General features: G+C 43.8%; 1 protein-coding gene across 1 annotated transcript in view; it reads left to right on the top strand.

Moving 5' to 3' along the window:
• Positions 1-18468, top strand: part of LOC137341487 (mitochondrial 10-formyltetrahydrofolate dehydrogenase-like) — a 145659-nt gene that overhangs the window by 53814 nt on the left and 73377 nt on the right. The window contains exons 7-9 of the mRNA XM_068004594.1: positions 7167-7301; positions 8063-8188; positions 17649-17740. Of these exons, the coding sequence (XP_067860695.1) occupies positions 7167-7301; positions 8063-8188; positions 17649-17740 (353 nt within the window). The remainder of the gene's footprint in view (positions 1-7166; positions 7302-8062; positions 8189-17648; positions 17741-18468) is intronic.

Raw genomic sequence — 18468 nt, 5'->3', positions numbered from 1 at the left:
GCCGAATGGCCTCCTTCTGTGCTGTAAATTTTCTATGATTCTATGATTTAGTGATTTAGTGTTAGCTAAACAGTAAAGTGCCTTAAAGCTAAAAAAGAACAGTTTAAATAACTATTATCTAACATGGCAGGACAGCTAGGGCCCGACCCATGCTCCAGAACACTTTGTGTATCCTGGAAAACCACGTGTGCAGGAAGTGCCGCCAACTGCTCGAGCTCGAGCTCCGAGTTTCTGAGCTTGACGGACGGCTGGCGTCGCTACGGTGCATACGGGAAGCTGAGAGTTTAGTGGGTCGTACCTTTCAGGAGGTGGTCACCCCGCAGCTACGAGAGCTTAGGCGGACAGGGAGTGCCACCAGACAGACGAGGAGGAACAGGCAGGCAGTGCAGGAGTCCCCTAACCGTATTCAGTGTTGACACCTCGGGGGAGTGCAGTCAGGAGCAAATCCACGGCACCATGGAGGATTCAGCTGCACGGGGGGGGTAAAAGAAATGCAGTTGTAATGGGGGATTCGATAGTTGGGGGGCTCGACGGGCGTTTCTACAACCACCAACATGAGTCCCACATGGTGCGTTGCCTCCCTGGTGCCAGGGTAAAAGACATCACGGTGCAGAATATTTTGAGGAGGGAAGGGGAACAGCCAGAAGTCGTGGTCCATGTGGGAACCAGTGACATAGAAAGGAAAAGGGTCGAGGTCCTGCAGTCAGAGTTTCAGGAGCAAGGGAGGAAGTTAAAAAGCAGGACCTCAAAGGTAATAATCACTGGATTACTCCCAGTGCCACGTGCGAGTAAGTATAGGAATAGTAGGATAAGACAGGTAAATGTGCGGCTGGAGCAATGGTGCAGAGGGAGGGCTTCAGATTCCTGGGGCATTGGAACCAGTCCTGGGGCAGGAGGGATCTGTTCAAGATGGACGGGTTGCAGCTCAATAGAGTTGGGACCAATGTCCTCACGGGGAGGTTCACTAGTGCTGTTGGGGAGGATTTAAACTAATTTGGCAGGGGGATGGGTACTAGCATGAAACATTAGAGAGGAGAAACAAGGTGCACAGAGGACTGGGAGGGACAAATATCACCAGAGTAAAGAATAGTTCAGAAATAGGAGAGATCAGACACGGGGCAAATGTGAGGCAATCTAAGATGAGATTGGAGTGCATGTGTGTAAATATACGGAGCATGGTGAATAAGGCTGGTGAACTGCAGGTTCAAGTCGCCACATGGGACTATAATATAATGGCAATAACAGAGACCTGGCTCAAAAAAGGGGAGGATTGGATACTTAATATTCCTGGCTACAGGGTATTCAGGAAAGATAAGGAAGGAAAGAAAGGAGGGGGGGCAGTATTGATCAAAGAAACTATTATAGCATTGGAAAGGGATGATGTAGTTGAGGGGTCAAAGACAGAATCTATTTGGTTAGAATTAAGGAACAATAGAGGAGCTATTACACTACTGGGTGTATACTACAGGCCACCAAATAGTGGGAAGGAGATAGAGGAGCAAATTTGCAGGCAAATTACAGAAAGATGCAAGAACTATAGAGTAGTGATAATGGGGAACTTCAATTATCCCAATACAGACTGGGACAGTAACAGTGTAAAGGGCAAAGAGGGGGAGGAATTCCTGAAATGTGTACAGGAGAACTTTTTTGAATAGTGTGTTTCCAGCCCACGAGGAAGGAAGTGATGCTGGATCTAGTTCTGGGGAATGAAATGGAGCACGTGGAGCATGTTTCAGTGGGGGAGCATTTGGGGAACAGTGATCATAATATCATTAGGTTTAGAATAGTTATGGAAAAGGACAAGGAACAATCAAATATGAAAATACTTAACTGGAGGAGGGCAAATTTCAGTGAGTTAAAAAGTGATCTTGCCCAGGTGGAGTGGAATTGAAAATTGGTGGGCAAAACAGTAATTGAACAATGGGAGGCGTTCAAGGGGGAGATGGTTCGGGTACAGAGTAGACACATTCCCACGAGGGGGAAAGGAAGGGCATCCAAAGCTAGAGCTCCCTGGATGACTGAAGATACAGAAATTAAAATGAAACAGAAAAAGGAGGCTTATGATAAATGTAAAGTTCATCATAAAGTAGGGAACCAGACTAAATACAGAACGTACAGGGGAGATCTAAAAAAGGGAATAAGAGGGGCAAAGAGAGAGTATGAGAATAGATTAGCGGCTAACATAAAAGGGAACCCAAAAGTCTTTTTTCAACATATAAATAGTAAAAGAGTAGTCAAAGGAATGGTGGGACCAATTAAGGTCAAAAAGGAGATCATCTTGTGGAGGCAGAGGGTTGGCTGAGGTACTAAATGAATACTTTGCATCGGTCTTCACTAGAGAAGAGGATGCTGCCAATGAAACAGTAAAGGAGGAGAGAATAGCAATATTGGATAGGATAAAAATAGATAAAGGAGGTACTTAAAAGATTGGCAGTACTCAAAATGGAAAAGTCACCTGGTCCGGATGGGATGCATCCTCGGTTACTGAGGGAAGTGAGGGTGGAAATTGTGGAGACTCTGGCCACAATCTTCCAATCCTCCTTAGATATGGGAGTGGTGCCAGAGGACTGGAGGATTACAAATATTACACCCCTGTTCAAATAGAAGGAGGGCAACTACAGGCCAGCCAGTCTAACGTCGGTGGTGGAGAAAGTTTTAGAGACAATAATCTGGGACAAAATTAATTGGCACTTGGAAAAGTCTGGCCGAATAAATGAAAGTCAGCACAGATTTGTTAAAGGAAAATCATGTTTGACTAACTTGATTGAGTTATTTGATGAAGTAATGGAGAGGGTTGATGAGGGTAGAATGGTCGGTAACCAGAGGACACAGATTTGGTGATTGACAAAAGAACCAGCGGTGACATGAGGAAACATTTTCTTAGGTAGCAAGTTGTTATGATCTGGAATGCGCTGCCTGAAAGGCTACCCTCTGGTGGAAACAAATTCAATGGTAACTTTCAAAAGGGAATTGGATAAATACTTGTGGGGGAATTAATTTGTAGGACTATGGGGAAAGAGCAGGGGAATGTAACTAATTGGATAGCTCTTTCAAAGAGCCAGCACAGGCATGATGGGCCAAATGGCCTCCTCCTGTGCTGCACCGACTATGATACTATGGCTGCTAAATCCAAGTGTAATGAGTTAACACTGGACCAAAAAATCAAGCTCATTAATCAGCAGGAGCGTGACAGCCAAAGCCTCCGTGAGTTGGCAAAAACTCTCTGGTGTGGTAAAACTCGAGTTTCCAGCATCCTGAAGCGTGAACATGAGCTTCTTGATGCTGTGGATCCTACTGCTGTCCTGCCAGAAAGCGTCTCTGTTACAGATCTGACCTGTCCACAGTGAATTCCACGGTGTGGGAGTGGTTCCAACGTGCTCGGCCACAATCCATCCCCATCTCCACTGCACTCCTTCAACACAAAGCCCCCCGTCCGGCACACTCAGCCCCCAGGTATCATCGTGTTCAAGGTCTCCAATGAGTGGCTGGAATCATTCTGCACCCATCACTCCATCTCCATCATTCATGAATGATGAATGAATGTCTTTCATTTGTATGAATGGGTAATTGATTGTGCTTATTAATTGCTGATATTATGAAAATAGAAGCACCATTTTAATAAGAGATTTGTTTGCAGGAATATATGAGTATTTACCGAGTAAAAGTCATCAACTGATGGCTGTCTACGTACAACTTGGCTAAAACTACATACAGTACAATAACCATTTGGAAAATATTGCAACAAATGGACAGCTGATACCAATCACTTAGGTTTCGTAATTCACAGGTTTCACTCTATATTAAGAGAAAGAGGGGGGCCCAGGGTAATGTGGGCCCTTAATGACAGACACAGGTGATATTGTAATTGGAAATCAGGAAATGTCAGACTTACTAAATAATTACTTTGTATTGGTCTTCACAGTAGAGGAAGAGGATAAAATACCAGAGATACGACGAAAAATACAAATAAATCAAGGGGAGGAACTTATTAGATTCAATATAAGTTTAAAAAAATGGTAATGGAGAAAATAGTGAGACTGAAGATCGACAAATCTCCAGGACCCGATGGTGTCCACCCCAGAGTATTTAAAGAAATAGGTGAGGAAATTGTAGATACTCCGGTCATGATCGTCCAAAACTCTCCCGATTCAGGAATTGTCCCCTTGGATTGGAAAACTGCCAATGTCATACCACTATTTAAGATGGGTGGGAGAGATAAACCAGGAAATTATAGACCTATGAGTGTAATCTCTGTTGTGGGGAAGTTTCTAGAATCTGTCATTAGGGACAGAGTGACTGAACACTTGGACCAACATGAACTGATCAGAGAGAGAGTCAGAATGGATTTGTAAACAGTAAGTCATGTCTAATGAACCTAATTAATCAGATTATTTTCTTAATAGTGAGAAACTAGGAACTGTGGTGGAACAGAGAGATTTTGGGTCCATGTTTTTTTTTATTCATTCATTATTGTTCATCCCTAATTGCCCTTGAGAAGGTGGTAGTGAGCTGCCTTCTTGAATTGAGTGGCTTGCTAAGCCATTTCAGAGGGCAGTTAAGAATCAACCACATTGCTGTGGGTCTGGGGTTACATATAGGCCAGGTAAGGACGGCAGGTTTCTTTCCCTAAAGGGACATTAGCGAACCAGATGGGTTTTCACAACACTGCAGTAGTTTCATGCTCACCATGATACTGATACTAGCTTTTTTATTCCAGATTTAATTTAATTAACTGAATTTAAATTCCCCAGCTGCCATGGCCGGATTTGAACGCACGTCTCCGGATTGTTAGTCCAGGCCTCTAGATTAATAGTCCAGTAATATAACCACTATGCTGCCGTACCCAAGTGTACAGAAATCACTGCTGGATGAGCACTAATTAATGGTTTTCATGGAAAAATGAACTAAATTGTGGAATTTGATCCCAGGACACTGGTAAAATTCCCAGAAACCTATTTAATAAAAATGGAATTTGACCATCACCAAAAACCATATACCCTGGTCACTACAAATTGTGAAGGAGATTGCAAATGCTCCTGTGCATTTTAAAGTATTGAATTAAGAGAATGGTGCATCTAGTAAGATGCTCAATTGTGTCTGGTACTTGAGAAGTAGATGAACATGAAATGATCAACATGGAAACCTTCATCTCCTTGAGAATTATGTGTGTCCAAAGCACTTCATGATATTTGATTCCCAGTCCTACCTGTGGAACATTGCCAATCCATGCTTGGAATATTGGAGAACTCCACTAGCATCTCTGCTGTGGAATATTGTAAACAATTTTACAACACCAAGTTATAGTCCAACAATTTTATTTTAAAATCCACAAGCTTTCGGAGGCTTCCTCCTTCCTCAGGTGAATGTGGAAATTAAATCCTCGAACCTATCACATTTATAAATCACAGAACAATGCCTGGTGATTACAGATAGTCTTTTCAAGGCAACCAAAGTGTTCAGACAGATAGGTGTTACCTACAGGGCCACCGGATATACAAACGGCCAGAACTAAAAAAAACAGATGATGTGGAGATGCCAATTAAAAAAAACAGAGCGAGAGAGGCAGAAACATAGAAACATCCGGAAGGAAAAGACAGCAATTGACCCGTTATATTAAAAACAGATAACATTTGTTCGCTGGTGGGGTAACGTGTAGCGTGACATGAACCCAAGATCCCGGTTGAGGCCGTCCTCATGGGTGCGGAACTTGGCTATCAATTTCTGATCGACGATTTTGCGTTGTCGAGTGTCTCGAAGGCCGCCTTGGAGTACGCTTACCCGAAGGTCGGTGGCTGAATGTCCTTGACTGCTGAAGTGTTCCCTGACTGGGAGGGAACCCTCCTGTCTGGTGATTGTTGCGCGGTGTCCGTTCATCCATTGTCGCAGCGTTTGCGTTTGCCAATGTACCATGCTCTGGGGCATCCTTTCCTGCAACGTATGAGGTAGACAACGTTGGCCGAGTCACAGGAGTATGAACCATGCACCTGGTGGGTGGTGTCCTCTCATGTGATGGTGGTATCTGTGTCGATGATCTGGCATGTCTTGCAGAGGTTACCGTGGCAGGGTTGTGTGGTGTCGTGGACGCTGTTCTCCTGAAAGCTGGGTAATTTGCTGCGAACGATGGTCTGTTTGAGGTTGGGTGGCTGTTTAAAGGCGAGTAGTGGAGGTGTGGGGATGGCCATAGCGAGGTGTTTGTCCTCATTGATGACATGTTGAAGGCTGCGGAGAACATGGCGTAGTTTCTCCGCTCCGGGGAAGTACTGGAGGACGAAGGATACTCTGTTGGTTGCGTCCCGTGTTAGTCTTCTGAGGAGGTCTATGCGATTTTTCGCTGTGGCCCGTCGGAACTGTCGATCGATGAGTCGAGCGTCATATCCCGTTCTTACTAGGGCGTCTTTCAGCATCTGTAGGTGTCCATCGCGTTCCTCCTCGTCTGAGCAGACCCTGTGTATTCGCAGGGCCTGTCCATAGGGGATGGCCTCTTTGACGTGGTTTGGGTGGAAGCTGGAAAAGTGGAGCATCGTGAGGTTGTCTGTGGGCTTGCGGTAGAGTGAGGTGCTGAGGTGCCCATCTTTGATGGAGATTCGTGTGTCCAAGAAAGAAACTGATTCTGAGGAGTAGTCCATGGTGAGCTTGATGGTGGGATGGAACTTGTTAACGTTATCGTGTAGTCTCTTTAGTGATTCTTCGCCGTGGGTCCATAGAAAGAAAATGTCGTCGATGTATCTGGTGTATAGTGTTGGTTGGAGGTCCTGGAATATTGAAAGGGATTGTAGCAGGAATTGGATACAGGTGTGTTCACTACCTGCTCCATCAGTGATGATCCATGGCTCCGTCAGGATTGTCAGAGGCTGGAACACCAGCAGGACATGTCAGGATGTCCTCAGGCCACACGCGTTTGTAGAATGTTATGTCAATTGTTGACCGTACACTGTTAGTTTGCCACCAGGTGGCAGATCAAACCGAGATCAAATCAGGAAACCTGAGTCAGGTGATCACAATTGCTGAGAATACATTATACAATATATTACAAAGGGCAGTGTCTGATTGCTGTTGAGTTTTCTAATCTAAAGAATGGTAAGTGTTAATTTTTTGCATAGTCGAGGGATTCGTTGGTTTCTACAGTATACCAGTAAGCGTTGTGCACTGTTTCTTGCCCATTTCAGGCAGTCACTTTGTATGGTTCATCCATGTATAAAGGTGCGATACCATCAGGCCAGCCATTGGAGGTGAGTGGTGCCAGCAAGCCTGGCCTGGTAACCAACGATGGACTGCTGCTCTTCGGCAATGATGGAAATATGGTAAGACTCTGTTACACTGACCTATTGTAATCATGAGATGGGTGTTTCTTAATCTAAGACTTCTGAAATTCTGCTGAGCCCTGTGGAGATGTAATTGCTTTCTCCAAATCAACTCTTACATTAAAAGTAATCACAACCAAGCTTTATGAAAAAGTAAAGAAAGTTTGGTCATGAAATGTAATTGGTTGAGAACTAACGATAGTAACAGGCCAAAGTATTTGTTTCTGAAAGCTTTTTTTAAAGCCGGTTTGTAGGCGTGTAAGGATAGAAATGAGCATCTGGATATTAATGGAGTTCTTATTCACTAAATGAAGCTGCTCCATATCCAAATATCTTTGTACTTTTTCTCAAAGAATTTTATTTTTTCAGTTTTCCCCCCTCCTCTTAAAGTGCTAGTTCAATGGTACAACTCCCTCTATGCTGCACCCACTGCCCATTCTGCACGATTGAACTCAGATAGTGTCAGTGGACTTACGGAGACTCTCAGATCACTGCTGGGTACTGTCCACACAAGCACCTTCCAACAGGAGGGGTGGGATTTGGAGAGCCAGCTTCCCAGCTCTAAGTCTCTGAAATTGATTGTAAAGTGTCTCAACACTGGCCTAGCTGAGTTGGCCTCTTACACAGCAGAGGCCAGGGATCGGAGCTTTTGGTTTACTATGAGTGGCAGTGCATGTAGAAGGCAGCAAAGTCATTCTGTGCTTTTGGTGGAACATCTGTATTTGCAATATTAGATCAGTGATGACCATTGATTTTTGCAGCTGGTGGTTCGAAACCTTCAGTTTGAAGACGGGAAAATGATTCCCGCCTCCAGATATTTCTCTTCTGGTGACACTGTCGCTGTGGAACTGACAGAAGAAGAAAAGAAGATTGCTGAGGATATAAAGGTACAGTGTATTTACTTTTCCAAAATGTGTTTCTCATTGTAGGTGTTTGTTACCTGACCCCCTCTATCTGACAGTCTAGTGCATCCACTGGAACTGTTTGTGACACATTATCATAAGGATGTTCTGCACGACATGCAGAAAAATCCAAATAGTTGTTGGTTGGCACGGTGGAGGGGTAGAGTGGAGGAGGGTTAAACACAGTTGTGTCAAGTGTGGTGAATTAGTGCAAAGTAAATTTAGAACAAAAGTCAAGTTAGCAGGGTGTTCTCCTGGTGTCCTATCCGACATTCACCCCTCAACCAACTGATCATTGGTCTCGTTGCTGTTTATGGGACTTTACAAGATGGCTGCAGTAATTGCCTAAAGAACAGTCACTGCCATTAAACCAGTAGTTCATTGTACGTTTTGATAAATGTTTGGAATAATTCATTAATGTAGTTAATTAGGGTAAAGGTATTCGGGTTATTCGAAATACAATTAGATACCATAGTGACTGAGTTGATATACTCGAGAGATGACCTTCGATTTTTTTTTATTCAAATGTTTATTTTCATTTACTAATTGCTCCCAATTCTAACTTACTTCCTTTACTATGAAAATGCACACCGTAGGGGAGACTTTTGAATGTTTCTAGCTGTAACAAATTTCAGTATAATTCTGTGATCGTGCTTGTGCTTGCTGACCTACATTGGCTCCTGGTCTGGCAACTCCCTGATTTTAAAATTCTCATCCTTGTTTTCAAATCCCTCCATGGCCTCGCCCCTCCCTATCTCTGTAACCCCCTCCAGATCTCTGCGCTCCTCCAATTCTGGCCTGTTGCACATCCCCGATTTTAATCACTCCACCATTGATGGCTATGCCTTCAGCTGCCTGGGCCCTAAGCTCTGGAATTCCCTCCCTAAACCTCTCCGCCTGTCTACCTCTCTCTCCTCCTATAAGACCCTCCTTAAAACCTACCTCTTTGACTAAGCTTTTGGTCACCTGTCTTAATATCACTTTATGTGACTCGGTGTCAAATTTGATAACGCTACTGTGAAGCGCCTTGGAACGTTTTACTACATTAAAGGCACTATATAAATGCAAGTTGTTGTTGCCATGAAAAACCTTTTATAAAACACTGGTTAGGTCTCAGTTAGAGTATTGCGTCCAATTCTGGGCACCACACTTTAGGAAGGATGTCAGGGCGCAGAAGAGATTTACTAGAATGGCACCAGGGATGAGGGACTTCAGTTATGTGGAGAGACTGGAGAAGCTGGGATTGTTCTCCTTAGAGCAGAGAATGTTAAGGTGAGATTTAATAGATGTGTTCAAAATTATGAAGGGTTTTAATAGGATAAATAAGGAGAAACTATTTCCAGGGTCGGTAACCAGAGGACACAGATTTAAGGTAATTGGCAAAAGAACCAGAGGGGAGATAAGAACATAAGAAATAGGCGTAGGAGTAGGCCATACAGCCCCTCGAGCCTGCTTTGAATAAGATCATGGCTGATCTTCGACCTCAACTCCACTTTCCCGCCCGATCCCCATATCCCTGATTCCCCATGAGTCCAAAAATCTATCCATCTCAGCCTTGAATATATTCAATGACTCAACATCCACAGCCCTCTGTGGTAGAGAATTCCAAAGATTCACAACCCATTGAGTGAAGAAATTCCTCCTCATCTCAGTCGAATGGCCGACCCCTTATCCTGCGATTATGCCCCTGTTCTAGTCTCTTCAGCCAGGGGAAACAACCTCTCAGCATCTACCCTGTTCAAGCCGCCTCAGAATCTTATATGTTTCAATGAGATCACCTCTCATTCTTCTAAACTCCAGAGAGTATAGGCCCATTCTATTCATTATCTCTTCATAGGACAACCCTCTCATCCCAGGAATTAATCTAGTGAACCTTCATTGCACTGCCTCTCAGGCAGGTATATCCTTCCTTAGATAAGGAGACCAAAACTCTATGCAGTTCTCCAGGTGAGGTCTCACCAAAGCCCTGTACAACTGTAGTAAGACTTCCTTATTCTTGTACTCCAACCCCCTTGCAATAAAGGCCAACATGCCATTTGCCTTCCTAATTGCTGGCTGTACCTGCATACTAACTTTTTGTGTTTCTTGTGCGAGGACACTGAAGTCTCTCCGAACACCAACATTGAATAGTTTCTTACCATTTAAAAAATATTCTGTTTCTCTATTCTTCCTACCAAAGTGAATAACCTCATATTTCCTCACATTATACTCTATCTGCCACCTTCTTGCCCACTCACTTAACCTGTCTATATCCCTTTGCAGATTCTTTGTGTCCTCCTCACAGCTTACTTTCGGTGGGAGCTTTGTATCGTCAGCAAACTTGGATACATTACACTCGGTCCCTTCATCCAAGTCATTAATATAGATTGTAAATAGCTGAGGCCCAAGCACCGATCCTTGTGGCACCCCACTAGTTACAGCCTGACAACCTGAGAATTTATCCCTACTCTCTGTTTTCTGTCCGTTAACCAATCCCCTATCCATGCTAATATATTACCCCGAACCCCATGAGCCCTTACCTTGTGTAACAATCTTTTATGTTGTGGAGATGCCGGTGATGGACTGGGGTGGACAAATGTAAGGAATCTTACAACACCAGGTTATAGTCCAACAAATTTATTTTAAAATCACAAGCTTTCGGAGATTATGGACTATAACCTGGTGTTGTAAGATTCCTAATCTTTTATGTGGCATCTTATCGAATGCCTTTTGAAAATCCAAATATACTACATCCACTGGTTCCCCTTTATCTACCCTGCTCGTCACATCCTCAAAAGAACTCTAATAAATTTGTCAAACATGATTTCCCTTTCATAAAACCATGTTCACTCTGACTATCATATGATTTTCTAAGTGCCCTGTTATCACTTCCTTATTTATGGATTACAGCATTTTCACGACGACCGACGTCAGGCTAACTGGCCTGTAGTTCCCTGTTTTCTCTTCCTCTCCTTTCTTGAATAGCGGGGTGACATTTGCTACCTTCCAATCCACTGGGACCATTCTAGAATCAAGAGAATTTTGGAAGTTCATAACCAATGCATCCACTATCTCTGCAGCCACCTCTTTTAAAACCCCAGGATGTCGGCCATCAGGTTCAGGGGATTTGACGGCTTTTAGTCCCATTAGTTTGTCCAGTACTTTTTCTCTAGTGATATTAATTGTTTTAAGTTCCTCACTCTCATTTGCCCCTTGGTTCCCCATTATTTTTGGTATAGTTTTTGTTTCTTTTACTGTGAAGACACAAAAATATTTGTTATATACAAAATACTTGTTTTCCGCATCTGCCATTTCCTGATTCCCCATTATAATTTCTCCTGTCTCAGCCTCTAAGGGACCAACATTTACTTTTGCTACTCTCTTCCTTTTTACATACTTGTAGAAGCTCTTACAATCTGTTTTTATATTTCTTGCTAGTTTACTTTCATATTCTATTTTCTCTCTTTTTATCAATTTTTTGGTTGTCCTTTGCTAGTTTCTAAAACTCTCCCAATCCCCAGGCTTATTATTCTTCATGGCAACATTATAGGCCTCTTCTTTTAATCTAATACTCTCCTTAACTTCTTTAGTTAGCCACGGATGGATCACTTTTCCCATGGAGTTTTTATTTCTCAATGAAATGTATATTTGTTGAGAATATTGAAATATTTCTTTAAATGTTTGCCATTGCTTTTCAACTGTCAAACTGTTTAATTTAATTTCCCAATCTACGTTTGACAACTCGCCCCTCATACCGATGTAATTGGCTTTATTTAAGTTTAAGACTCTAGTTTCTGACTTAAGTACGTTACTTTCAGACTCAATGTGAAATTCTATCATATTATGATCACTCTTTCCCAGAGGTTCTTTTACTGTAAGATTACTAATTAACCCTATCTCATTACACAATACAAGATCTAAAATAGCCTGTCCCCTGGTTGGTTTCATGATGTATTGCTCTAGGAAACAGTCTCGAATACATTCCAGGAACTCGTCCTTCAAACTACCTTTGCCAATTTGATTTGCCCAGTCTATATGCAGATTAAAGTCCCCCATAATTACTGCATTGCCTTTGTTACAAACTCCTATTATTTCATGATTCATACTCTGTCCAATGGTATAGCTTCTATTAGGGGGCCTATAAACTACTCCCACCAGTGTTTTCTGCCCCTTGTTAGTTCTTATTTCCACCCGTACTGATTCTACTTCCTGATCCTCTGAGCCAAGGTCCTTTGTCACCATGGTCCTTATCTCATCCTTTATTATTAGGGCTGCACCCCCTCCCTTTCCATTCTGCCTGTCTTTTCCAAATATCATGTACCCTAGAATATTTAGTTCCCAACCTTGGTCACTTTACAACCACATCTATGTAATGGCTATTAGATCAAACCCATTTATCTCTATTTATGCAACTAATTCATCTATCTTGTTACGAATGCTCCGTGCATTCAGATAAAGAGTCTTTAATTTTGACTTTTTACCATTTTTCCCTGCTTTGACCTTACTTGTTGTTGCACTATTATTGGTAAACTCTCTGTCCCTTCCTGCCACACTCTGCTTATCTTTACCCAAATCACTACACTGTTCTCACTGCCTTAACTTTTCTCATTAGATTTCTAAATTTCCCCTCACCTGACTCCTCCCCTCCCCCTATTTAGTTTAAAGCCCTGTCCACAGCCCTAATTATTTGATTCTCCAAGACGCTGGTCCCAGCCTGGTTTAAGTGGAGCCCGTCCCATCAGACCAGCTCCCTCTTTCCCCAGTACTGGTGCCAGTGCCCCATGAATTGAAACCCCTGTCCCTCACACCACTCTTTGAGCCACGCATTAAATCTCACGGGATCCAAGGTGAGGTAGCCAATTGGATACAAAATTGGCTTGACGACAGAAGACAGAGGGTGGTTGTAGACGGTTGTTTTTCAAACTGGAGGCCTGTGACCAGCAGTGTGCCTCAGGGATCGGTGCTGGGTCCGCTGTTATTTGTTATTTATATTAATGATTTGGATGAGAATTTAGGAGGCATGGTTAGTAAGTTTGCAGATGACACCAAGATTGGTGGCATTGTGGACAGTGAAGAAGGTTATCTAGGATTGCAACGGGATCTTGATAAATTGGGCCAGTGGGCCAATGAATGGCAGATGGAGTTTAATTTAGATAAATGTGAGGTGATGCATTTTGGTAGATCGAATCGGGCCAGGACCTACTCCGTTAATGGTAGGGCATTGGGGAGAGTTATAGAACAAAGAGATCTAGGAGTACAGGTTCATAGCTCCTTGAAAGTGGAGTCACAGGTGGATAGGGTGGTGAAGAAGGCATTTGGCATGCTTGGTTTCATTGGTCAGAACATTGAATACAGGAGTTGGGATGTCTTGTTGAAGTTGTACAAGACATTAGTTAGGCCACACTTGGAATACTGTGTACAGTTCTGGTCACCCTATTATAGAAAGGATATTATTAAACTAGAAAGAGTGCAGAAAAGATTTACGAGGATGCTGCTGGGACTTGATGGTTTGACTTATAGGGAGAGGTTGGATAGACTGAGACTTTTTTCCCTGGAGAGTAGGAGGTTAAGGGGTGATCTTATAGAAGTCTATAAAATAATGAGGGGCATAGATAAGGTAGATAGTCAAAATCTTTTCCCAAAGGTAGGGGAGTCTATAACGAGGGGGCATAGATTTAAGGTGAGAGGGGAGAGATAGAAAAGGGTCCAGAGGGGCAATTTTTTCACTCAAAGGGTGGTGAGTGTCTGGAACGAGCTGCCAGAGGCAGTAGTAGAGGCGGGTACAATTTTGTCTTTTAAAAAGCATTTGGACAGTTACATGGGTAAGATGGGTATAGAGGGATATGGGCCAAGTGCAGGCAATTGGGACTAGCTTAGTGGTATAAACTGGGCGACATGGACATGTTGGGCCGAAGGGCCTGTTTCCATGTTGTAACTTCTATGATTCTATGATTTAACTCTCTGATTTGTTTGTCCCTATGCCAATTTGCACGTGGCTCAGGTAGTAACCAGAGATTATTCCCTTTGATATTCTGCTTATTAATTTAGACCCTAGCTCCTCAAATTGTCTTAGCAGAACCTCATTCCTAGTTCTACCTATGTCGATGAAAAATATTTTTACCCAGCGAGTTGTTATGATCTGGAACACACTGCCTGAAAGGGTGGTGGAAACAGATTGACTAGTAACTTTCAAACAGAATTGGATAAATACTAGAAAAAGAGAAATTTACAGGGCTATGGGGAAAAAACAGAGAAGTGGGACTAATTGGAGAGCTCTTTCAAAGAGCCAACACTAGCACATAGGAACATAGGAACAGGAGTAGGCCATTCAGCCCCTCGTGCCTGCTCTGCCATTTGATAAGATCATGGCTGATCTGTGATCTAACTCCATATACCTGCCTTTGGCCCATATCCCTTAATACCTTTGGTTGCCAAAAAGCTATCTATCTCAGATTTAAATTTAGCAATTGAGCTAGTATCAATTGCCGTTTGCGGAAAAGAGTTCCAAACTTCTACCACCCTTTGTGTGTAGAAATGTTTTCTAATCTCACTCCTGAAAGGTCTGGCTCTAATTTTTAGACTGTGCCCCCTACTCCTAAAATCCCCAACCAGCAGAAATAGTTTCTCTCTATCCACCCTATCTGTTCCCCTTACTATCGTATAAACTTCGATCAGATCACCCCTTAACCTTGTAAACTCGAGAGAATACAACCCCAATTTGTGTAATCTCTCCTCGTAACTTAACCCTTGAAGTCCGGGTATCATTCTAGTAAACCTACGCTGCACTCCCTCCAAGGCCAATATGTCCTTCCGAAGGTGCGGTGCCCAGAACTGCTCACAGTACTCCAGGTGCGGTCTAACCAGGGTTTTGTATAGCTGCAGCATAGCTTCTGCCCCCTTGTACTCTCGTCCTCTAGATATAAAGGCCAGCATTCCATTAGCCTTATTGATTATTTTCTGCACCTGTTCATGACACTTCAATGATCTATGTACCTGAACCCCTAAGTCCCTTTGGACATCCACTGTTTTTAACTTTTTACCATTTAGAAAGTACCCTGTTCTATCCTTTTTTGATCCAAAGTGGATGACCTCACATTTTCCTACATTGAATTCCATTTGCCACAGTTTTGCCCATTCACCTAATCTATCAATATCCCTTTATAATTTTATGTTTGCCACCAATCTTTGTGTGATCGGCAAACTTAGGTATGAGACTTTCTATGCCTTCATCTAAGTCGTTAACAAATATTGTGAATAATTGAGACCCCCAAGACAGATCCCTGCGGGACTCCACTAGTCACATCCTGCCAATGTGAGTACCTACCCATTATCCCTACTCTCTGTTGACTTCCTAACCAAGTCCGTACTTTTCCCTCGATTCCATGGGCTACTATCTTAGCTAACAGTCTCTTATGTGGGACTTTATCAAATGCCTTCTGGTACAATGGGCCAAATGGCCTCCTTCTGTGATTTTTTGATTTTTCAAATAAAATCTTTAATCTTTGAGTAACATCTGCCAGTGTAAGTCTGAGGAGAACCAGATTGTATGGACAGTAAGTTCTGTTTATCAGGAGCTGAAGGAACTCATTACAGAGAGTGTCAGTTATATTTTGGAATGGGCCAGCTGTCCTACTGGAATTAGTAGTATAGGTGAGGAGTTTAAAAAAAGTCAACCTGTGGGTAAGTGGAATGCCAAACTGTTATATCGTAGGCTCACTTAAGGTTACCAACTCTGTTGGTTCGGTTCGGGAAGGTTCTTCAAATTGGGCTCATTTTCTTAGGTGCACAGGCACTAGAGGCTCGTTTTAAAAGATTTTTCATATAAAAAAATATTTAATTTACTAAGAAATTGACTTGACCAATGAGTAAATGGTTCAGTATAGTTTTTTTAAGTCATTTTTACTGATTTTAAATCAGGTTATTCACAGGTGGAGGATGACACCCTTAATAAAAATGCTTATTTTTTGTGATAAACCAGTTGTATCAATAAAACTGCACCAGGTCACTACTCTTAAATACATCGAGGGATACTTCTTAATGGAAAGAAAAAAATAAAAAATAATCACGTTCTGTTCCACTGCCCGATTGCACTGCTTCATGGAAGATTTTATGCTTGTGATTATTCAAATGATTTTTATTGGAAACTTGATCTGTAACCGAATCAGTGCAATTTGGGCGCAATTTCCCGATTGCACCGAAAACATAAACTCTACCCCGGGTACTTTTGCTGTGGTTTCGCGCCAGCAGCTGTCGTGTGAGAAGCTCCAAGAACCAGGAGCCCTCCCATGAGCAGGGTGGTGAGGCGGGGGTGGGGGCAAGAGGTTTAATCACTCTTCCCCCGGGGGGGCGGGGTGTTGGGAAGGTTGAATCACTCTTCCCCCTGGGGGGGGGTGTTGGGAAGGTTTAATCACTCTTCCCCCGGTGTGGGGGGGTGTTGGGAAGGTTTAATCACTCTTCCCCCGGTGTGGGGGGGTGTTGGGAAGGTTTAATCACTCTTCCCCCGGTGTGGGGGGGGGGGATTGGGAAGGTTTAATCACTCTTCCCCCGGGGGGGCGGGGGTGTGTGTTGGGAAGGTTTAATCACTCTTCCCCCGGGGGGGGCGGGGGGGTGTGTTGGGAAGGTTTAATCACTCTTCCCCCGGGGGGGGCGGGGGGGTGTGTTGGGAAGGTTTAATCACTCTTCCCCCGGTGTGGGGGGGGGGGGGTTGGGAAGGTTTAATCACTCTTCCCCCGGTGTGGGGGGGGGGGGGTTGGGAAGGTTTAATCACTCTTCCCCCGGGGGGGCGGGGGAGTGTGTTGGGAAGGTTTAATCACTCTTCCCCCGGGGGGGCGGGGGGGTGGGTTGGGAAGGTTTAATCACTCTTCCCGCGGGGGGGTGGGTTGGGAAGGTTTAATCACTCTTCTCCCCCTGGGGGGTGTTGGGAAGGTTTAATCACTCTGCTCCCCCTGGGGGGTGTTGGGAAGGTTTAATCACTCTTCCCCCGGGGGGGGCGGGGTGGGTGTGTTGGGAAGGTTTAATCACTCTTCCCCCGGGGGGGGCGGGGGGGGTGTGTTGGGAAGGTTTAATCACTCTTCCCCCGGGGGGGGCGGGGGGGGTGTGTTGGGAAGGTTTAATCACTCTTCCCCCGGGGGGGGCGGGGGGGTGTGTTGGGAAGGTTTAATCACTCTTCCCCCGGGGGGGCGGGGGGGTGTGTTGGGAAGGTTTAATCACTCTTCCCCCGGGGGGGCGGGGGGGTGTGTTGGGAAGGTTTAATCACTCTTCTCCCCCTGGGGGGTGTTGGGAAGGTTTAATCACTCTGCTCCCTGGGCCGCTGGAGGCAGTACTCGGGGGAGGAATCCCCAATTCCGGGAAATTCCCGGTCATTCCGGGAGAGCTGGGGACCCTCGGCTCACTGCAGCATCCGTCTAGAATAGAGGTTGTTCTTTTATGCACACACCTTAATTTGTTTATTTTTACTGTGTTCCAGGCCATCTGGAAAGGAATTCTCAGCAACGTTGGTGCCATTGAGGATTCCACAGATTTCTTCAAATCTGGAGCAGCTTCGATGGATGTGGTCAGGTAATTTTCATACTCTTTTTAAACTTACTTTGGCCATTTGTGTGGAGCTATGTGCAGGACACAGTAAGCACTTCAGCATCTCACTGATAGCACTAACACATGAAAACCCAATTCCATTTATAAAGTGTATTGACCACTTTTTGCCGATTCTGCACAAAATATTGATAACTAATAATGGTAACAGTCAGATTCCTTTCATAATCAACAGTAATACAATAACTCACTGATAGACCTATACTACCAGTTACATATTGACTAATGCCCTGATATCCTACCTGCAACCAGTAGTGATCCTATAACCCACATTATTTTGTTTATATGAAATCTGCATCAACATTAAATTTCAGCAAATAGCTGATTTTCATTTTAATGTAATATTGGCACTTGTCAGCTTTAGCCCACAGGTAAATGGATCCAATATCTGTCAGCTTTAGCCCACAGGTAAATGGATCCAATATCTGTCAGCTTTAGCCCACAGGTGAATGGATCCAATATCTGTCAGCTTTAGCCCACAGGTGAATGGATCCAATATCTGTCAGCTTTAGCCCACAGGTAAATGGATCCAATATCTGTCAGCTTTAGCCCACAGGTAAATGGATCCAGTATCTGTCAGCTTTAGCCCACAGGTAAATGGATCCAATATCTGTCAGCTTTAGCCCACAGGTAAATGGATCCAATATCTGTCAGCTTTAGCCCACAGGTGAATGGATCCAATATCTGTCAGCTTT

The sequence above is a fragment of the Heptranchias perlo genome, chromosome 24 (genome assembly GCF_035084215.1).
Source record: "Heptranchias perlo isolate sHepPer1 chromosome 24, sHepPer1.hap1, whole genome shotgun sequence".
Classification (NCBI taxonomy): domain Eukaryota; kingdom Metazoa; phylum Chordata; class Chondrichthyes; order Hexanchiformes; family Hexanchidae; genus Heptranchias; species Heptranchias perlo.
This window is presented reverse-complemented; position numbering and strand designations above follow the sequence as displayed.